The following is a 23,832-nucleotide window of genomic DNA, read 5'->3' on the forward strand; positions in this document are numbered from 1 at the left end:
CTGAAATGTCTCAGAGCTGCAGAAGAGTTTGAACCTGTCAGCACCCAGCAGTACACAAACTCGGTTCTTACATGTCCACCTTCCCACTCCCGGAAGTCGTCAGAAGTCGCTGCTGTTCACGTTCTCACAGCGTGAAAACTTTTACGTCAGGAACACAACAACACTAAGGTGAGGTGATTCATTTAGCATATATAAAACTAGTACAACTTGCGAAAATATAATTTTTCCGTGTTTTACTGCACGGAGGAGCACAGTGAGTCGCTAACTGTCAAACACTGCAACGTAGCATATAGCTAAACTTACATTGTTAGCTAGCCTGCTAAATTGATAGTTGCTAGCGTCCCATACATCCTAGCTACCGTTACACATTCAACACATGCACTGTATGATTCAACCCAATAACCTCGACACAGTCCGGCTCTAAAAACATTAACTGGGTAATACGGAGTCTTTCTATACTTATATTCTTTAATTTACAGTGTTAGTTCTGTTTGATGAAACTAGTATTTGGGTAATCAGCACGTGCAAATCTCATGAAAAGACAAACCAACAGTAAACGTATCCTAAATAACTTTTGCCTTTTATATATTTATATATTTATATATATATATATATATATATATATATATATATATATATATATATGTGTGTGTGTGTGTGTGTGTGTGTGTGTGTGTTATGGCCAATTTTAGCTGAAAAGTGCAAACTGACAGCCACAGTCAGTTGATCAACTGACTGTGGCTGTCAGTTTGCACTTTTCAGCTAAAATTGGCCATAACACACACACACACACACACACACACACACACACACATATATATATAAGTGTGTGTGTGTGTGTGTGTGTGTGTGTGTGTGTGTGTGTGTGTGTGTGTGTGTGTGTGTGTTATGGCCAATTTCAGCTGAAAAGTGCAAACTGACAGCCACAGTCAGTTGATCAACTGATACCGTGATAGACTTGTTTATCAGTGTAGCTGCAGATACATGTTTTAGTGATTTTGCTTGGCCTGCCCTATTTTCATCACTGCTACTGATTTATCTCATTGTCCTTGTTTCTCTCTTTCTCTTTCAGAAAGCAAAAATGTCAAAGATAGACAAGATGAGCATCCTTGGGGTGAGGAGCTTTGGGATTGAGGATAAAGACAAGCAAGTCATCTCTTTCTTCACTCCACTGACTGTGCTGGTTGGACCCAACGGAGCAGGGAAAACGGTATGAGAACATGTTTTGACGAGAGCAAAGGTTGACTGTGAAGCGTGACCTGTAGAGAATGAACAAGAAGTTGACGGTATGCATTCGGATGAGGCTAGCTGGTCTGGTGATTTGTGCTCCTTTTGTCCATGTAGCCACAGCAAAAGTTGAAAACTCTTGATGTTTTCATTCTTGTACAATGTGACCCTTTTTCTTTTTCCAGACTATTATTGAGTGCCTTAAATATGCAACATCGGGAGAGCTTCCACCTGGATCTAAAGGAGGTGCATTTGTTCATGATCCAAAGGTGAGCTCTTGTACTTTACTGCTAATTGTTTAGGGATGTTACAATTTCCACCAGTCCACAATGCTCTATTCACACTTAATAATAATAATAATAATAATAATAATAATAATGGAGGAAAAAAAGCAAGTTTCTCACACTATAGTGTAGTCTCGTGTGTTAAAGTAACACTGACAATGACATAATAAAAAGAAAAAATATGTTATTTATACAATATTTTAATCTACCAAGCTATCCTAACATTTATTTATTTGATTTTCACTAATACAGTGATAGTCCTGATGCCAGAGACAGAATTCTTACATGAAATGAAGCAACGATTCACTTCTAAGATTATGACTTGCTGGATGAATCGGGTGACACTACTTGTATTAACGCAACTTTACCACTTATTTCTTCTCTAGTGATAGTACGTTTGAATAGTTTCAGTCATCAGGGGACAGTTTGAAAGCATAACATAGTGTCATTTTATTTTATCATTAGACTTTTAGAGGTTTAGCTTTTTACTACGGTCTTAGTCAAGTTTCATGTTTGTAATAAAAGTTTCACACCATTTCTTATTATATCACATTTGACTTGTATATTGTTTTGTAAAGAAAGATTTCCAGATTTAAGATTTTATTATTAAATTATAATTTTATTATTTATTATAATTATAAGCGTATATCATCAAACATGAGTTTAACACGACAATTTGAAAAAACAAAACACATTTTATTGGGGACCCACTCAAATGAACACCTGTGGGACTCACTACATTGAACTATCAACATCACTGCTGTGTGAATTCCAGGACGCCCATGAGACAGACGTGCGAGCACAGATTCGACTCTTGTTCTCCGACGTCAACGCAGAGAAAGTGACTATCCATCGCTCCATGTCCTGCACTCAGAAGGCAAAGAACTACTCCTTCAAAAGCTTAGAGCAGGTCATTACAAGAATGAAGTAAGCCTCGGTCACACGTTCCTTTACTCATTTTATTTGTAGTATTTCTGGACCTCTTCATGACCTCTTTCTTTACATGTGACCTCCATCATTCTGCCAGAGACGGTGAGAAGGTGAGCATGTCATCAAAGTGCGGCGAACTGGATCGGGAGATGATTTCTGCACTCGGCGTGTCAAAGCCAGTGCTGAATCATGTCATTTTTTGTCACCAAGAAGAGTCTAACTGGCCACTTTGCGAGGGCAAAGCACTCAAAGACAAGTTTGACTCCATCTTCGCTGCAACCAAGTAAAGACCACTCATTCTTACATTTTTGTCTATTGTTTTTTTTTTTTAATGTTAAGCATCAAATTACATAAAATCATTCCATTGCTATTAGAAGGAGACCTGTGTATAACCATGTCTTTGTGTTTCTCCCAGGTATATCAAAGCTCTGGAGACGATGCGTCAGTTGCGTCTCAAACAGAGTCACACAGTCCAAGAGTGTCAGGTGGAGCTGCGCTACCTGAAGCAGAACAAGGAGAAAGCCCAGCAGATTAGAGAGATCGTGGCCACCAAGGAGGCTCAGCTGATGACCTCTAAAGACAGCATCCAGCACATAGAGGGCCAGATTGATCCACTGGAGGTTTGTGTTGATAAGACAAAGACAGCACTGATGGTGTAGGTCAGAGATCTTTCACATAGCTCTGTTCTCAAATGAAAAATGTATTTGGTCAACTTTCTAACATTGTACTATTAGTTTATAAAACACATGGAAGGATGCTTCGATAAATCAATAGACCACCTGTACTAATGTTTTCACTACTAACACAGTATTTCATAGTAGACTGTCGGTAAAAAGAAAGCAAGATGTTTTGCACCTTTTTGTTGATATGTTTAGAGTTGTAAATAACTGTAATTTACACTCTTTTGTTATGGACTAGTACACTGAATGTCAAAAATAACGGCAGCTCGCCATCACAAGTCAAGTCAATGATTTGACGGAGAGAAAAGTTAATGTTTTTATTTTACAGCTGTAATCAGCAGATATGTTGTATTTAGGCCATGCATTTTAGATATTTGACTAACGCAATTAATTACAAAAGAATTGTAATAAACAAAGTCAATCAATTAATCAAGTATGAGTTTCAGCACAATATTGGTATGACTGAAGGCGTGTCTGGAGTATAACAGTAGTGCCCCTTAAGTTATTGATTACATTTCAATAATATTTTTCAGGATCGACTGACGGATATTGACATGAAACTGGGGAAAGTGATGAAGCTGGACAACGAAATCAAGGCTTTAGACAGCAGGAAGCAACAGATGGAGGAGGACAACAAGGAGCTGGAGGAAACAATGGAACGGGTAACATAGAAATATGTAATATTATTAAAGTTTATTTTTATGATGTGAAAATTAAACATTTGACAGAGAGCTTGAATAGGAATGAGAGAGAAATTAGTAATTAAGGATACAATGAAAAACTGGTTTCAGCACTAAATGACTGCGCTACACATTCACTAAAATGATTTGGGAAGCCTTACAAGGTGCTTAAAAGATAATTATGGATGGATTAAAAAGATTTTTTATATAGAAAATAAAATGCATGAGAAAGACGATGAGATTAAAAAAATGAAAACGAAAGGAAGTCTCCATATTGGTCTCTCTGAAGGTTTATGTAGCTAAACACCTGCTTGATAATAATCCATACTAAAGTTATATCGTTAACCTAAATGTGAAACGAACAGAAAGACTGCAGATGGTGAATGTGGTTGTTGTCATTCTGTGATCACAAGCGACTTCATCACTGGCCTGCATTCACATGAATGTCTTTTACGACTGTTGGATGTTTCTGCTCCTCTGCCTTACGGGAGCTAGAAATCTCTTCCTCCCATCTGTTTGGTGCTTCTCAGCCGTGTGTGTGTGTGTGTGTGTGTGATGTGTGTGGGTGTGTGTGATGTGTGGGTGTGTGTGATGTGTGGGTGTGTGTGATGTGTGGGTGTGTGAGAAAGTGTCAGCAGCCAAATTTTCCTTTTGGGTATGTGTTTTTTTATGATAGTCGGGTAAATCTTCAGTGTGATAACATGACTTTGTTGGAAATGTAAGGGGCTCTTGTGTGGAGAATAAGAACGTATAAACATTTTGTGTTTGTCAGAATTATGACAACATTTTCCTTTTATGTTGCAAAGGTATAACATGCAAAACAAACATCCCTGGCTGGAATTGATCAGCTGTAACCATTCGTCTATCAAGGCACGCAGAGTCTTGCTTGTTTACTGTATGCACTAATGTAATGATGTAATGCGTTTCAGTGTTTCCCCTAGGAACAAAAAAAACACCCTGAATTTCAGGGGGGGCGTGGGGCTCTGTTGGCGGGGCGCAGCGCCCCTCCAAGACAATGGTAGAGGAAACACTGCGTTTACTGTATGCAACCATCGTTGCACCTGAATTAGGTATATGTTGTGTGTTTTATCCTGGTCATCTTCAAAGATCAATTGTGCATATATTATCATGGAGGGCCGCAGTGGAGTCAGACCTCTGACCCTCACAGTTTGCTAAGCTGGACTCATAGAGCTGCAGAGCCACTCTAAGCCAGTGAACTGTGTATGCGGCAGGTGTTCCAGGGTTCAGATGAGCAGCTGCAGGAGATTTACCAGAACCACCAGAGGACGGTGAAGGAGAAGGAGCGCAGGCTGACGGAGTGCCAGAAGGAGCTGGAGAGAGCTGGCCGTGAGTGTCAGAGACTCAACAGAGTCAAGGCTGAACTCCTGGTAGAACAAGGTAAACGCAGCTTCACACATGTAGCTGACTTTGTGCTGGAGCAACGTTTTCCAAAACAGATGTTTCTGCTTAACTGAATTTTAAGCACACCGTACACCTATATGTGTCATTGAATGTATGCTATTCTTGATCTCTTTTTGGTGCAACATTTTCTTTTGAAAGCATAAATGCTCGAGTGCACTCGCAAAATGTCAGAATCAATCCTAGAAAATCTGAGGTGGAAGCAAAAAACAATATCATCGATAGATACAAAGAAGGATGGACAGAGAGGTGGATGAAGACAGATATCTCCTGAAGACTAAATAAGCATCGGAAATCCTGCTCTCTTTTCCCAGGTCGTCTACAACTAGAGGCTGACCGCCACACTCAAAACATCAAAGACCGCGACACTCAGGTGAGAGATAAAAACCTACCTCTATGCACTTTTACTATGGCTCTTGTTTCCTTAGAGGTCGACTGCACTTATTGTAAGTCACTTGGACAAAAGTTACTGCAAATTTAATGTAAGGAGCAAGTGAACTTCATCACCCACAGCCAACACTGTCCGTTCAAGCAATGCACATGTACCGTGTACAGTAACTAGACTAAAGACTCAAAAGCTGTTAGCGGAGAGTGCCATTGTTTTTTCTTCAGTGCATGGACTATACCTAAAGAAAAAAAATAATTAATAACGCATATCTCTCTCTTAGGTTCGTTCTTTGTCGTCCTACCTGGAGATGGAGGGTTACGACCGACCACCCTTCGCCACTCTTCAACTTGAAAGCTTTCATCGTCATGTCACACAGAGACTGGGTCAGGAGAAGGAGACAGTCAAGCAGGTTATGGTAAGACAAGTCTCAGTTTGATTTCTGAAAACAACAGAAACAACAGAAGTCCCAGCACTTCTTCTCTCCATGCTCTATATAATATTGTATACCACAGTCATGATGTGATGTCAATAAACGTGCTGTTCATGCCCGTAATGCCTGATTCTGTCCACTCAGGTGGACATGCAGGAAAAGGAGCATCAGAAGCAGCAGTCCATCGACGAAATAAGGGACAAGAAGACTGGCCTGGAGAGAACGGTGGAGTTGAAGAGAGACCTGCAGGGAAAGAAGCAGCAAGAACTGAAGAACGTGAAGACAGAGCTGCAGAGGCTGGAGGGTTCGTCCAGCCGACTGCAAGAACTGGAGAATGAACTGGCTAAAGTGGTGGGTACACACACAATGGTGATGGCGTTTTCTTGTGTCAACTTTTTTACATGCGGTCATCTAAGAACAATTATTCGTATGAAGTTGTTTTCCCTTCGTTCATAGTTCATGTCTTTCTTTCAGGAAGGTTTCTCACAGTCCTTAAGTGTCACTTAAGGATCCCTGTTCTGATCGCACTACTTTGTGTGTTCTTTCCTCTTCAGGAGCGTGAGCTGCAGAGCGCAGTTCAAAGCTCCAACGTGGAGGAGCTGAAGGCCGAGGTTGTGCAGCTCCAGAGAGAGAAGACTGAACTTGACCGCACATCGAGACAGCTCGACCAAGAGATGGGGATGCTGAACACGCACACCACCGCACGCACGCAGATGGACATGCTGAAAAAGGACAAGGTAATGTGTAACTCTAAATTCATTGGACTCAGACTTGAGCCTTTCACACTGTGAAAATGTTACAAAATGTTACCCTCTTCATCTTCCCCGTTCTTCATTACCGACCCCCGTCGTCTTCGCCTTTCTCTGTCGGATCTCCTCTCATCTTTCCTCTCGCGCTCCACCAGACTGAGAAGGAGGAGCAGGTTCGTAAGATCAAGTCTCGTCACAGCGAGGATCTGGTGTCATTGCTCGGCCACTTTCCCAACAAAAGAGAGCTGGAGGACTGGATCTATGCCAAGTCTAAGGAAATCAACAGCACCAGGGACAAACTTGCCAAACTCAAGTTAGTAAGATTTTATTTTTACATTTAAGCTCACACATGGGGAAAAAAAAGATCTGTGGCACTGAACACTACTATGTCATGATTTGAATAACTCTCAGTAAGGACCTGGCATCAAGTGAGCAGAATAAAAGCCACATTGCTGCTGAGGTACGGAAGAAGGAGCAGCAGTTGGCTAGCGACGAAGAGAAGTTCTTCAATGTGTGTGGCAGTCAAGATCTGGAGCAGGACCTGGGCAAACTGCGAGATGATTTGGAAAAGATCTCCAAACAAAGAGGTGAATGCTCCAAGGCGCTTTTTTTTAAGCATAGATACAAATAGTAATCTAGAACTGGAGGAGACCTTCATGCAGAGATGAGAGTACCACATACAACTCATTAGTAGATGATGGAATAAATCCCAGACAAATTCAGAATCTGCATATTGTTGCTGTCCCTGATTTGATAGGGTCAGTGTTACCCTCCGATGCTCCTAACCTCATCATGGATAAATAGAATTGGAAACCTTCACTGTGTCAGAGACTACTGTATTTAAGCACCTCTGAAAGTCAGTGGATCTCTCCAAAATGACTCCCTATTGCTCTACATTTACCACTGTTTTATTTGAGTGTCTACATCTATACAGTGCCCACAAAGATTCCCACAATGTATGTCCATACCCATTCACACAAGTACTTACTCAACATGGATATTTACAGTATGCGAGTTATAGTGATGAAGGTACAGACAGTACAGCCTTCTATTGTATCTAGTTTTTATTAGAAGCGTTGATGTCTATGCTTGGACTGAGACAACCAAGAAGCAGTACTGTGTAACAAACACAGTACAGATAGAAGTAGTATGAATTAATATATGACGCATTTGTTCTCTCTTCCTCCACCTGTGTTTTTATAGCCATGCTAGCCGGAGCCACAGCAGTGTACACCCAGTTCATCAGCCAGCTGACGGAGGAGAGAGAGCCCTGCTGCCCTGTGTGCCAGCGGACGTTCCCTTCAGACTCTGATCTGCAGGAAGTGATCAGTGACATGCAGTCCAAACTACGCCTGGTGCCAGACAAGCTGAAAAACACAGAGCAGGACCTGACGAGGAAGGAGAAGAAGAGAGATGAGATGATGGCTCTCAGACCTATCAGGTATGCAGAAAGCTGGCGGTGGAAAGACAGACGTTGTGTAATAGTGAAACAAGTATCTTTCTAAGTGATTGTCGGATTACAATTTCTGTAACTCTCTGAAAACAGACATGCCTGGTGTGAAGAGAAAGTACACAAGAATTGCAATTTCTTTTTGTTGACAGTCTGAAAATGTCTCTTCTCTATGACAGCAGTTTCTTTGGTCTGTAAAATGTCAGAAAATACACAATTTCACGGAGCTCAAGGTGACATCATGAAATTGTTTCGTCTACATAACACAAAGAAAATCAGCAAATCTGTATGTGTGAGCGTTTTGTACTTCAAGTCCTGAAACCAAAAGAATATGATGTGATTTATAAGGAAACTGTGGCATTAAATACAGCACAAGATAAAAAGCAGCAGACTCCTTATGACTGCTTAGACATGTCAGGCGTGTAGCTTCCTTCTGTTGTGTCTATAAACAAGTGATTAATCCTCTTCATTAGTGGACATGTTTTTCCATTAGAGAGTCTTGCATTAGAGTACATGAATTTCCCATGATCAAGACATTTTAAAACGCTAAACAAAAGATCTCTGATGTATTCATCCGGTCTCCCGGTCGTGCACACACAACACACACTTGCTTGTCACACTAAAAATAGATATTCAGCTGTGTTCATTCAAGCAGTATGGCATGTAGAGAAAGGAGGATGAGTTCTCACCAGCCCACTGCGGGGGCCGCGTACAATAACGTACATTGCTATACTGAATTTGAGTCATGAAAATAAAAAAGAAAAGGACCATTAAAAATAAAGCAAGGACAAATACAGAATATATATTTTAAAAACTAAAGTCGGCTTCTGCCATTCAGAATGTATTGTTTTCCTTAACTTCTTTCATAACCTCCTTCCAGGTAAATGGAGGATCTGTGTTTTCATTCAGTTACTAATATTCCACTTGATTTGATATCATCAGATTTAGTTGTATAGTTACTATATTTAAGGTTTAACATACAAGGACTATGCTTTGGTGTATTGGTGCATAACAACCAACATAGATTGAAAAAAAGTCAAGCAACACAGAATAGATCAAATTACAATACAAATATGAAAACAATACTTATAAAATATGTACACTATATTCAAATTAAAGGGCTGTTTTAGAAGTAGTGTGCATTAATGTAGATGTATTTACACCATTAAGACCAAACGGTATGGACAATTAATTTAAAGTTTCTTTCCGTTTTACATTATGTAAGTGAACCTTTTCTTGTCCTTTATTTGTCCTCCCAATGTGCCCCACTAGATGGAGCCAGATCCTCATATGATTAAGATTGTATTTCTTTTTATGACCTGAGCAGAACCCTATTGTTGAGTGTAATCCCCCAGCAGCCTCTCCCTTGATTTAAAACAAACAACTTTTTATATCTAACCTTTCAACAAGTGAGATGATATTCGGAGCTATTGAACCTATTTAAATTGCATATAAATATACCAATTGCATAGCATAAATCTCCCCAGAAAATGCCTGCAACCAAATCATATTTGTGGTGTACTCAGGTAAACATCTACCTTGTGGTTCAGGGGTCTAGTAGGTTGAGCGTATATAATTTTTTCCAAAAAAGTCTCATCGCCGGATCCACTTGGGGTTTTCTCTCGAGGCTGTCATCAGCAGTTTCTGTTTATCTGATAAACCAAGTAAGATCATGGATAATCATGTACTCATTTATTGGAGACGTATTCAACCAACTTCACTGTTAAACTTTTCTACCACCGAGTAAAAAGTTTCTGAAATAAGTTTTATTACACACTTGTGGCTCAACTGTCTTATTTATTCGGTCAGTCGCTTAGACCTTCCAGGTTAGGCAAACTCTCAGGACATCAAACCCCGGACAGTTCTCAGATTATCTGGATGTGTTGAAACCTTTATCGTAGCGCAGTACAAATCCCCAGAGAAAGTGGGCACCCTTTCATCAATACTGAAATGTAGCATGCCCCCTTTTTAATTCTCTGCTCAAAACATATTTGTGTTGTCTTTCATGCCTCCCCAGGCATTCCATTGCACAGTTTCAGGAAAAGGAGTTGCCCGAGTTGAGAAACCGCCTGCAGACAGTGAACCGAGAGATCGAGAGGCTGAAGGGCGACGTGGAGGAGCACGAGACTCTGCTTGGCTCCCTCATGTCAGAGGAGGAAACGGCCAAGGCCTGCTTGCAGGACATATCTCTCATGGACAGATACCAGGTACCGACCTCAAGTCTCTGTCTTCTCTTCCTGAACGCCTCTCTTTCTCTCCATCCTCTTCTTTTCGTGTCATTTTCTCTATCTTTCTGATATCAAAGTTACTAATAACAACAGTGCCGGACAAGAGAATTGATAACATTGGCATTGGTGATTTAAGAAGCATCACTATAAGACATTGACAATTCCTGGACATTTCTATACAACCCCCTTCTCCCCCTCGTGTTTCTTCACCTTACTACATATCTTTCTTTCCAGATGGACCTTAAAGATTTGGAGAGGAAAATAGCTCAGCAGGCAACCAAACTCCAGGGAGTAGACTTGACCAGAACCAGCCAGCAAGTCAGTCAGGAGAAACAAGAAACTCAGCACAAGCTAGACACAGGTAGGATGACAACATGCATGCATACCCAGTTAGAGGGAAATTCCTCTTTTAATAGCGTCTATGTCATCTTTATTGTAGTTTTGCCACCACTGTTGTTTTCCTCATCTTTACTTTATGTATGTATGTAACCCTACTTTATGTATTTTAAGCTTAAAATGAAATACACAGGGTAAACACATGAACAATGGTAAACAATTCCACTATCCCTAAAACAATGACTACCTTCATGAAGGTAGGATTTATTGCAGGACTGCTGCATTAGACTGCATTAGCTTAGCAACGGAGTGTGTACTCGAAGTACAAAATATAGGCTAAATATCTCAATGATGTAGATGTGCAGCACTTTATTCATCTCAACGTGAAACTACAAACATCGGTTCAACATTTGAGGACTTTTTGTCTCATTGGCACAGTGAAAAAAACTCAACTTGACTTGAAGCATCCTTAAAAGTCGTTATCAATCAAAGTGATTAGTGTAAGTGATGTATTTAGGTGTTTCCACCATGAAAGCCTCAATTAATCTAAAGACCTGTCGCATGCTTTGGAGAACAGCTGTTTATGCACAGCTGCAGATCGTTGACCTCAGGAGTCAGACGGAAGAGGAAATGAAGTTGTTGGGTTTTTTGTGTGACCCTGCAGCCTCCAGCAAGATGGAGCTGAAACGTAAGCTGATCCAGGACCAGCAGGATCAGATTCAGATGCTGAAAAGTGCTGTGAATGAGACGAGAGCAGAGAAACTCCAGCTGAGCAGCGACATGCAGAAGCAGCAGCAGCTGGAGGAGCAGTTTGCCGAGTGCACCACTGAAATACAGGCCTTAACCAGGGACATCAGGGTACCGTTTATTCTTTTGGTTTTAAATGAGCTTCTTCTTGGAAGATGTTGATGTAGAGACACGCACACACACACACACACACACACACACACACGCAGGACGCAAGGCTTTCTGTACTCTACTGTTCTGTATACTTTTCATCTTTTGAAGTTCACCCTCTAGTTTTAATAATGAAATCATATTTTGTCAGTTTGCATGTTTTCATTAAATGCACAGACACGTTTCTTTATATACATGCAGTATCATTGTGGTATATTCTCACTGTGCTCGACCTGCATTAATTCACCTCGGGTGATTTCTACTGCCATGTACATGTACACAGTAAAAAGATAATCCTATGGTGTGTACCTTTTTTATGTTCATTTTAAGTAATCTGTTTCTATTTGAAATGTTATTGTTTGCTGATAAAGGTTTTCTAGGTGATCTATCATGATATAGGTCATTACATATCTCGATAATGTACATGATTTCTTGTAATTCATTAAATACACAGCCTATATGTCTATACTTTAGTGCAAAATGAACATAACGGGATCAAGTGAGATCGATGTGGCACTTGATCCTGTTATGTTAATTCTATATCCTGACAGAAACAATATTACAACATCGACATATTGCTCAGCCCTAGTGAATGTTAAGAAAAGAGTCTATTATTAATATGCCATGTTTTCCCTTTTTTCTTCTCATTGTGTTCAACCAGGAAGCGAAGGAACAGTTGTCCCCTTTGTCTGCTTCTCTGGAGAAGCTGCAGCAGGAGAAGCAGGAGTTGGTGGAGCGCAAGAGGCAGAAGCAGGAAGAAGGTCAAGAGAAGGTGGACTCACTTTTCTCTGTCACTGCACTCCTTCTCTATTACTCCCTCGGACGGATGGACAAGCAGTTTTAAACTTCTTCTGCTACATTAATCGTAAATTCACTATTCTAACTTTGACAGATCAATGCCATTAAAGAAAAAGTGAAGGCGATCAGCACCTTGGAAAGAGACATCACTAAATACGTCGATGACGACAAAGAAAAATACAAAGAGGTAACTTGTTGGCCACTATCATAGTCTATACAGCCGGTTCCTCCATGGGTTATTTTGTGACATTACATACACATGGTCGTCTTCATTCACTCTGAAACACCAGCGTTGCTTTTTCTTTGAATAACGTTTGTTGTCGTTTCCTCTGATATGATCTGTAGAAGCTTGGCTCCAATTGTGTTGGATTATTCATTTTTGAAAGTACTGAACAACTTTATTGACATTGACTGCTGTTGCTGCAGCAACATGAGGCTGAGCTTCAAGAAACCAACACGCAGCTCCATGAGGCTGAGAAGTATAAAGAGAAGACCAACAAGGAGATCGGAAACATCCGTCAGGACATCGACACTCAGAAGGTACGGCCTCGTCTTTCTGTCTCTTTGTTCTCCTCTTTAAAGAACGTTTGTAAATTCAGTCCACAGTTGTACTGGTTGGTGCAAATAAAGCCTTAGTACAGTCTGAGTTTCTTGCACAACTTCACCTACTTACAAGATGCACAGAGAAGGTAAGCAAGGCTTATTTTATTATCCATTAGGTCCAGGAGCGCTGGTTGCAGGACAACCTGACCTTGAGGAAACGTGTTGAGGAGTTGAAGGAGGTTGTGACTAAACGCGAGGCTCTGATAAAAGACATGGGCAACATGCAAGTCTTGCAGCTACGCCAGTAAGAGCACTACACTCGTATTAATCCTCTGCAAGATCGATACATTTGTATCAAAAGGAACCAAGCTGCACAGACGCTAACTGTTCAACACATCCCCAATCTCTTAACGTTACCTGTGGTCAGGCTGGAAGTAATACAAGAAGTAAGCCACAATGTTTTCACCTCCTCACTTTCTGTGGTTGTCCAGAGAACGACGTGCGTCCGAACGCAAGTTGGAAGAGTTGAAGAAGAACCGCAGTATTTCACTGGGCCGTCAAAAAGGCTTCGAGGAGGAGATACTGCATCACAGGTGAGATCTGTTGCTGGTTCCACGCAGCACAGAGCTCAATCGAATTCAGATGCTATGTTCATTATTATACCAATCTAGTGTCTAAGGCTGCCCTACGTCAGTGCAACTGTGCTGCTGAAAAGTAAGTGATCGCCCCGCTAACATTTTCATCACTTCTGACTGAGCGCAGAAACACGAGTACCGGTAATTGTTTTGCTGGTTCTGTCCAGCCGCAATTTTTTTTTTTTAGAGAAGCGCCGCACGCATCCTTAGTTTTCTCAACGTGCCGTGAATGAATTTGGCAAGAAAAACACACTAATAATATCCTATAAACAATATAAATTATAAATTGTATATGATATAAATGATCTGATCCTAAAGAAAATGATCAAATATCCATCCCATGCTTTCCTCCCCTTTTTACTTCCTGTTTTCTCTGATTATGAACCTGACCCATCGCTACTCATGAATTACTGCTTTGTATTAATCTTTTCTTTCATGAACTTCCTCTTTAAACTGACTGCTTGCAGAAAAGAGCTGCGAGAAGAGCAGTACAACAAAGCTGATGAGCTCCACAAAAACAAGATGATCACAATGAGGACAACGCAGCTGGTGATTAAAGACCTGGATCTCTACTACAAGGCCCTTGATCAGTAAGTGTTGCCCACACACAACACACACACACACACACACACAATAACCAGGATATATTACTGTGATATTTCCCCCACAAATATCAGTGGGTGGTATTAGTACAGGCAAGTGAGAAGTTTACTCAGCGTGGGAAAGTGTAAATGTTACGTATACAACTGAAACAGATCTGATGGAACGATTTCAGAGTGAAACCGCAGAGAAGAAGAAGAAAAAAAAAAACCGACATGTAAAAGGCTGGAGAATATAAACATAAGAATAAACAGTGCAGGATAATAATGTGTAGAAAACACAATAACATCTACACTCTGCATTTGATTTTGTTTATAAAGGGGGATTATGGCTTACAAGTAGTGTTGGTGAGGTTTAGTTTCTCTGATAATGTTCCTGTTATGAGTCCTCCTTATCAAGCCCTTTGAAGTTTGTTAGCATAAAGTCATACACCTCATGTTGGGGAAACTGAGTTTAAACAGCGATGTCAGTTCTCTTGTCACTCTTCCACGCGGAAGCACTGGGGCCTTTAGAAATGTCTCAGCTGGAAGGTTAAACAGTTTGACTATTACTGAGTACTAATGAGTGGGGCAAAGGTGACGCAGTGTCACCTCACAGCACGAAGGTTCTGGGGTCAAACCTGCCGACCGGCCGGGGCCTTCCTGTGGGGAGTCTCAGCATGTTCAACTTGTTTTTAAACGCATAAGCTCATCATCTCAAAGCTCAGATTTTAGAGCTCCAGTGAAGCAGCTCGTCCTGTCAGGGTGTGAAGCTGCAAGCAGCTGCAGTGCAGAACGGTCAGCAGCTGCATTAAAGGAATACTTCACCCACAAATGAACATTTGTATACCAATTACTCATCCCGTTGGTGCCTTGAATTCTTGTAGAAAACTGTTTACAAACTCGTACACACCTCGTGCGGTATAATCCAAGTGTCATATATCTATTTGTATGCTCCCAACTACCAAACAAGTGCATTGTCGCTAAAACCGTAATATTAAAAACGTGCAGGCGCACTACTCACCCTGCGAGTCCAAAGTGTATTAACTATAAGGGTTCAGCAAACATACACGTGGTTTGTGTTCAGGCAGCTGCACAAAGCAATGCGTGCAACCCTCCCAGCAATGTCACATTCAAGCAGTATATATGTTAATGCATTTTAGAGCTGAAAGCATTTAGTCAATAAAGAGAGAAATGTATTCTGATATTCCATCAGTAGTTTCAAGTCATTTTTCAACCAAAGATTTCAAATATTTGCTTCTGCTTTTCATATCATTGTAATCTGAAGATCTTTGGGTTTTGTTGGTCAGATAAAACATGACACTTTATTCATTTAATTCACATTGGGAAAAAAAAAAAAAAAATCATTATTTACCTACATTAATAATAAATAATTCCCTAATGGATTTACCTTTTTTATTCTGGATATCAAAAAAATAATTTTTTTAATTGACTATTTGTCTGCAGAAAAAGTCTTACAAGCACACAAACTATCACGTTGACTATCATTGGCGTCATTGTGATGTGGCATCAGGTTTGCATTTGCAGTGTTGATTTCTGTGATAAAAATGTACAAATAATTGACATTGTCATCAGCTTATCAAAGCACGACAATGCACATTTTAAAACGTTAAAAGAACTGTACTAAAGGAGTTTTAATTTGAAAACAAAATGCCAACGGGTTGTTTGTTAAGGCCATGAATCATCGAGGTCTTTTGCTCTCTCAGTGGCTTTCTTTCCCCAAAACCATTTCAGTCCATCCGAAATATCAAAATCAATATATACAGTTAGGTCCATAAATATTTGGACATTGACACAATGTTCATCATCTTGGCTCTGTACACGACCACAATGGACTTGAAATTAAACAATCAATATGTGCTTTAAGTGCAGACTTTCAGCTTTAATTTGAGGGTATTTACATCCAAATCAGATGAATGGTGGAGGAACTACAACACATTGTATACGTGGTATCTCCTTTTTAAGGGACCAAAAAGTAATTGGACAATTGGCTGTTCAGCTGTTCCATGGCCAGGTGTGTGTTGTTTCCTCGTTAGTTCATTTACAAGGAGCAGATAAAAGGTCTAGAGTTCATTGTAATTCCTCCACCATTCATCTGATTTGGATGTCAATACCCTCAAATGAAAGCTGAAAGCTTAAAGCACATATTGATTGTTTAATTTCAAGTCCATTGTGGTCGTGTTGAGCCAAAATTATGAAAATTGTGTCAATGACCAAATATTTATGGACCTAACTGTATGTAGTCCATCATGGTGGCATTCTTTGTCCTTGGATTTATGGATAAGTCTGTCAGAGACACTAGCTGAGGATAAAAGGCACAAGTGAGCCTCAGTAAGGAAGTGTGAGCTCACATCCTCAGATACCATCTGAGATACTGTCTGAGAAGAGAGCAGCAGCAGCATCATTTACCCACATGTGTGGTTAAAGACATCAGTGATGATGCATTGTCTGTTATCAAGATGGAAAGCAAACCTTAGCGGCCTTCCAGCAAGCCATGGGGCCAGGTCACAGTTTCTATCTGAATACACAGAAAATGGTTTTATGGTGAGATGCTTTGATTTGGGACTGGAAAAAAAAGCTAAATTGAAATTCACTCACTTTGCAACATATTGTGTTGCATAATAGTTCAAAACCCCGAAGACAACACTGACTGTCATGTTCCTTTTCATCTCAAAAAGCTGTCAGCTGTCTTGTAACATTGCAACCCTGACATGACCCTATGACCTTTCCCTTCTTGTTTTCATCTCTTCATCATATTTGGTTGTTTAAATGCTCTCTTCTTCAGGAACACTCCACTTACACACTTTGTGTTTTTAGTACAACATTGCCACTTTATTTATTTATATACTTTATTACCACTAACTTTGGAAGATTCCAACTTTAATTTGAATAACCCGGACTGTTGAAGCCTTACTTTAAACCTCTAATAAACAAAATATTGTTGCACATAACAAGGACTGTGGGTATTCTCCCACGTGTCTTACATTGGAAGCATGTTAGGAAGGGAAGTTTTAATAAGCATTATGAATGATTGAACTTGTTTTGTTTTGTAATGGGCTTTATCAGCAATACAATATATCTCACATTTAAAATCACTCTATTCTTTTGATCATGACCAGATCATGTTATATTTGAGTTTTTTAGAAGTTTAATACCTCTTGCAATACATTGGAAGTATAGCCATGACTTCCTTCTGTTGCGTTAACGGTGTAAATACATGAAAGATACCCAGATGGATGGATAAGCTCCACTTCCTCTCTTTTCTTCCTTTCTTTATGGTTTGTCGATTTTATCCCCCATATATGGGCTTTTCGAGAAGCACTGATGCTGTTATCGCTCTGGTGTTTTCAGACCACATTAGAGTTTCTCATCATTATTGACGAAATGATTCTTGGTATGCCGGAAAGCTGCATCCAAGTTGGCTGCTTTCGTATCTTTTTTATCAACCTATATATTTGTCATGTATCAAAATTAGAGGACTCTAGTGAAAACAATAAATAATTGCTGCAGTTGTCATTTTGTAACTAAATGATCAGAAAATAGCTTGCACATCACGACATCACTACGCGACCTCAGAGGCCCACTGTGACCTGTGGGGAAATGAATGGCACGTGTGTGTTTGATTTATTTATATAAATATATATTTACATTATATATGTACAGGACATGCTTGATAGCTGATTTTGAGCCCATGTGGTGCAACTTATTAACATTTTGTATGCTATTAAAATGTTTGTTTGACTACTTGATATTTATAAATTACAATCATGATCCAGCTTCTGTCTTTAGTCTGTCATTTGATTGTCAAAACATAAAGAGAAATGTCCAACAAAATGATGGCTACTGTAGTAGGACGGTAAACATAGCGTCTAGTCTATTATTGGGTTTTAGCTTTGTTTTCTTTTTGTTTTCCTCAGAACCATCATGAAGTTCCACAGCATGAAAATGGATGAGATCAACAAGATCATCAGAGACCTGTGGCGCAGCACCTACAGGGGTCAAGGTGCATTTAAATCTTTAGATTTGTACGTAGTATTTGTCTGTGCAGAGTTCCTATTCCTCCCTCTCTCAGGCTACATCGTCACTAATATATTTTGCTGTTTTAAAACGATCTCCGTGCACACAAGCGGCTCAGCACCATTTCTGAAATAATCTCCGTCCATACTGAAAACGCATATCACATGACCATTCACATACGATGAGCATGCTGGTGCAGGTGTAGCCTCAGCGTTTCTTCTCTTCCCTCTCCAGACATCGAGTATGTGGAGATCCGGTCTGATGTGGACGAAAACGCCGTCTGCTGGAGTCCGCCGGAGGGTTTACAACTACAGAGTAGTTATGGTGAAAGGAGACACAGCTTTGGATATGAGAGGACGCTGCAGTGCTGGTCAGAAGGTACCAGAAAAGCATATTCTCTATTAGCACATGCATCACATAAAACTCTTAATACAATATTATGATCTCTAGAGTTCATGTGGTTTAAGTGTTTATGTGCCTGTGTGTCTAGGTGTTGGCATCCCTGATCATCCGTCTGGCTCTGGCAGAGACCTTCTGTCTGAACTGTGGGATCCTGGCCCTGGATGAGCCCACCACCAACTTGGACCGGGACAACATTGAGTCACTGGCCCACGCCCTCGTAGAGTCAGTACACACGCACTCAATGTTTTTAAATCCATGAGGACCCTCAATAACACGATGCATTACCCAAAACACACTGTGACTGTGCCAGCTGTAATTTATAACCCTCGTCAACAATCTCTCCAGCCGTGCTTTGCTTTGATGCTGTTATTACTGATGACACTGTTATTACTAAGCTCTGCGTCAACATAATACGACAGGTTGCTTTGATGACGCGTGTACTCATACAGTGTGAACTATATGACAATATGATGTTCTTCTTCTGACTCGCTCTTCACCAGAATCATCAAGAGTCGCTCTTGCCAGCGTAACTTCCAGCTGCTGATCATCACCCACGACGAGGACTTTGTGGAGCTGCTGGGTCGGTCCAGCTACATTGAGCACTTCTACCGCATCCGTAAGAACCAGGACCAGAACTCTGAGATCACAAAGTGCAGCATCACCTCCCTCTCATCGTATCTCCACTGAGCACTCTTTACACTCTTTTTGAAATGCACAGTAATCTTTGATCTTCTTACTTTCGTTTTGGTTTGGTAAAGTCAATGTTCCGTGGATTTAGTTTAAAAAGCGGTAATGATACGATATTACTGTTTTTGGAGCATGAGGAAAATCCACTGGCAAATATTCATGGTAAAATATGTAACATTTTTGATCTGCAACAGCCTTAGCACCTCAACACAAAGAGCGACCTCCTGTCTTTTGTATTCATGCAGCTGGAAAGATATTTCCAGAAACTCTTTGGAAGCATTCTGTGTTGATAATGTTCAGTTGTAAAGTCACTGTTCCATAACCTAAGCTCCAATATGAACTCAACACTATATTAAGTCCTCCATCCCACCATCCCAAAGTACTCTGTGAAGTGTCGTCAAAAAGTCCATAAATCAAACTGACAATAAAAGTTCTGACCTTCTTCGATATAGTCTTGCACTGGTGTTTATAAAGTGACTGTAAGCATGAAGGCGATGTTGTAGTTCCATGTTTGTGAGTTCTTTACATTCTGTCATTAAATCTTGGCTTGTTATATATCTGACTCTGTTTTTACTGGAGTCGCTGAACACTTTGGGAAAGGTTTCTTTTTCTCTTTTTCTACCAATATGACAACCAAACCCTATAGATTGAGTTCAGAGAATCATAGCTCTGTTGGTGAAGTTGCTCATCAACCACATTGTTCAAACAAATCTTATCTCACCCATACTGCAGACTCATTACATTTCTTCTTTTTTTCCTTTGCTAATGAAGGAAGTAACATTGCAAAGGTGTGGGTAAAGCAAGTATAAATCTCCTGTTCTCAGACAAGACCTCAGAACAAGCGGCAAGCTGACAATTGAGTGATCAATTCAAAGACTTTTGAAATAGCTTCTTCCAGAGGTCGACCACTAACGCACTAGTATGATGAAGATGATGATGTTTCTGCTGGTATCTGCTGTGACACTGCTGCTCAGTCCAGCTGCTGCCGGTCCTACTCGTCACACTCCTGCAGATAACCTAAACCGTATAATTGACCTGGCTGCAAAGTACAATAAATCTGTCACTGAGGTAAGAGCTCATCTGATCAACTTGTTATTTTTACAACTGTCAAATATTTTCAAGTTAGAAAAAAAACCAGCCTGAAGTAATAAATTGTCTCATTTATTTCATGTTTTGAAGGAATTCTTTGTGGAAGACGTGTCTCTTCTGGTTGAAGACGGATGTGAGGTGAGCGTTGTCTTGGTAACATTGTAGCTTATAGTTAAAGCGCTGTGATGGTCAGCAGAACTAATGTAACTTTTGCAATTAGACGGTAGCACCACTATTTCTGTGAGTCGAGCATCTGTTTTCTGATTGGCACCAAACACAGGGACTGAAAAAGACAAATTGCAATGACCATTTTGCATAATTTGACATGACATTTGTATGCCTGGTGTAATGTATTCTTACTTATGTTCCCTACAGGACAAGTTCTTCTGCAAAGTGTACGATATCCTGCACAAGCATGAACACTTCGGTAAAAGGGTGGCGGAGAAGGAGCTCGTGAGGAACTTGAATATGTTCATCCTCGGCAGAAATGTAAGAATTCCCTTTGAGATCACATTTGCAAAATGAGAAGACCAAATCTGTAACACACACACACACACAGACTCTGTACCTTTTTTTAGATAGACAAAGCAAATGCAATGTAAAGTGAGCTGAACCAACTTTATTTCTTGTCTTTCAGGCAAACTGCACAGAGTTACTAAATAAGGTTCCGCTTTCAGGCACCACCCGACCAATTCCCAAACTTGTGGAATACCTCAAATCTTGTATCCAGAATATTAACCTCAGTGGGGACAACAAGAGAAAAGCCTGAACACCTCCCAGCTGTCAGCGGATCACTCGAGTCCCTGAGTGTTTGATTTTTATTTGCAAATGATTTGGGGAAAAGATTAGAGGTATTGAATGATTTATGTTACGTTCTAAGTTGTGGTTTGTTTCTTGTTAATCAGTTATGATAAGTTGTTAATGGCATTTATTGTCTTTGTTATTTTATTCTTTATTTTTCTTTAGAAGCGACTACAATTACAAAGATTGAGTGTTATTGAATTATCTTTAAGCAAATTTATATCTGCAATTCCTTCAGCACGAGTCTGGGCACTGTCAAATACACCTGCATATTTATGTTTTTCATTGTATTTATCCTAATAAGTTAAGGCTCTTTAATATACTGGAGTGACATATTTATAGCAATTTCATACAGCGCTGAAATAAATCTTATGAGTGGAATGTGTATGGAAGTTTTTTTACTTTTACAGAAAGATACTTTTTATTACATTTCTTCAGTTCTGTGTGCTGGGAATTTACTTATTTTTATATTTGTTCACTTTTAATTTATTTAAGTTTATTATATTTGTAGCACGACCATTGACGTCATATTGACCTTGAGTACTAAGTGCAATTTGACACTCTCACATTTAAGTAGACGTCTGTTGATTTCAAGATGAATTAAACCAAGACGTTTAAAATCAGCACAGCAGAAAAAGAAAAGATGAAAAAAGTCTGAATGACTAATCCGACTGATTGTTTCATGAATTTATTTGTAATTGTTGTTTAACCGAACTGACAATTCTGCTGACTGGTGATTATTCCTGGATAGTTTAAACTAATGACACTTCGTTGCAGTTGGTCGTAACGATAACCTCATGTTGCACTGATGCTTGTACATCAGCACATAAAGCTGACCTATATTTTAATAATTCTTATTTGTCACATTTTTTCCCTTCAAGTTTAATAGTCTTTTTGTGTTTCAGACATTTTTTTAAATACTGTTTGGTATCTGGAGATAAATTGAGGTTGCCATGAGGGCACAGTGTGAGGAAAAGGGCGGTCAGGGCGCCCCCTAGTGGGTTAATCCCGTCTGTTCACCTCGACATCTGGGATAACCACCATTAGGATTCATTGCAAATTTTTCCCAAATATTCTGACTTGGAAACCAAGTATCCACTTGTATTGCCACACATGCACAGCGCAGCACACACAGTGAAATGTATTCTGCATTTAACCCATCCTGGTGTTAGGAGCAGTGGGCAGCTAGTATACTGCTACATGGGGGGGCCAGTGCCTTGCTCAAGGGCAGCTCGTCCGTTCTGGGACTTGAACCGGCGACCTTCAGGTTCCCAAGACAAGTCCACACTAAACATTAAAACATTTTATGTCACTAAAGATGCCTCAAGTAGTTATTCAACTGATTCTAATCTGTGATGCAGGAAATCTTTCCGGATGATGTAGTTTATCTGACGGAAGGCAGCGGCAAATGTGAGGTGAGGATTGTGAAATATGTTTTTGAAACATTGTTGGTTGTAGCAGAACCCCACCCACATGAGAAATTATGGATTAGAAGCCAATCCAACCCAATTTATATATATATATATGTTTTAATACTAAGAAAAAGAAAACCTTATTGTCCTTCCTTTTGCTCTAAATGTGGTTTTAAGGCATGGAGTATACTAACCCCTTTATATTGTCATTTCTGTCGTAAAAACAATAACATTTGAACATATTTAGTATAGTGTTAGTGTAAGTCTATACATGTTCTGATTCCAACACACACTTATGCACATGTACAATAATATTCTTGCTTATGTTCCATACAGAATAAGTTCTTCTGCAAAGCGCTCTGTGAGAAGGTTTAATAACATCAGTGGCACTAAGTAAAAGCAGACCCTGAATACCACAAGAACCAACACAAATGTGATATTAAAAAACAAAATTGTCAACCAAAATGAGCAACAGCATGTAGAGAAATACAACATAGTAGTTGTTGGGGTCTGGTCTGAACACTATTAAATACATTTGCTTATTTCTTACTTTTTCTTTTTACTGTATTTAACATAAATTATGAAGCTATGGCTAGAATATACTTATAATCATATACAGCATTAAAATAAATTGTATTGTTCTTAAATGGACAGATAGTGTAAGGAGATGCTTTGTGTGTGTCATTTAAAGCATTAATATTTTACATTTTTAAACACAATTTGTAACATTTACCGCATTGGACTTTAAAAGTAAATAATAATAATAATAATGATAAATTGAATTTATATAGCGCTTTTCGAGACCTCAAAGCCGCTTTACAATAGTAGGGGAAGTGGGGGGAGGGGTTAGGACGAGGGAAGAAAGGGAAATATTAAAAATAAAGTCTCGATCAGTCTCAAATTGTATTGAATTCAAAATGTATTATACCAAGATGATTATAAATAGTCAACACAGAAATAAAAACAAAAAAATGATACGAATGGTATTTGAAATTGTGGTCACTTGATCAGATACTTTTCAATAGGACCAGGGGGAACCACACAATAAAAGTATTATGTTATTTATGTGTGTGCAGAAATGGCAAGACAGAAACGTTTAGAAGTTCAAATGATCGCTCAAATATTAATGATTTAGTAAATCATTCAGCCCC

The 23,832-nt window shown here is 39.6% G+C and overlaps 1 protein-coding gene across 1 annotated transcript; it reads left to right on the plus strand.

Moving 5' to 3' along the window:
- Positions 1 to 295: 295 nt before the first annotated feature.
- Positions 296 to 19,936, plus strand: rad50 (RAD50 homolog, double strand break repair protein). Its single transcript, XM_029448841.1, is given in 29 exon segments — positions 296 to 437; positions 1,073 to 1,210; positions 1,413 to 1,496; positions 2,287 to 2,438; positions 2,539 to 2,724; positions 2,857 to 3,061; positions 3,655 to 3,783; positions 5,034 to 5,199; positions 5,535 to 5,593; positions 5,889 to 6,023; positions 6,183 to 6,389; positions 6,593 to 6,775; positions 6,943 to 7,100; positions 7,199 to 7,374; positions 7,991 to 8,228; positions 10,255 to 10,444; positions 10,700 to 10,826; positions 11,466 to 11,659; positions 12,360 to 12,470; positions 12,591 to 12,683; positions 12,923 to 13,036; positions 13,216 to 13,343; positions 13,531 to 13,632; positions 14,142 to 14,264; positions 18,191 to 18,276; positions 18,525 to 18,568; positions 18,570 to 18,668; positions 18,781 to 18,914; positions 19,193 to 19,936. Coding segments are annotated over 28 exon segments (3,939 nt in total). The 5' UTR covers positions 296 to 437; positions 1,073 to 1,081; the 3' UTR covers positions 19,380 to 19,936.
- The last annotated feature ends 3,896 nt before the right edge of the window (positions 19,937 to 23,832 follow it).

This window comes from Cottoperca gobio, chromosome 14 (assembly GCF_900634415.1).
Source record: "Cottoperca gobio chromosome 14, fCotGob3.1, whole genome shotgun sequence".
Lineage (NCBI taxonomy): Eukaryota > Metazoa > Chordata > Actinopteri > Perciformes > Bovichtidae > Cottoperca > Cottoperca gobio.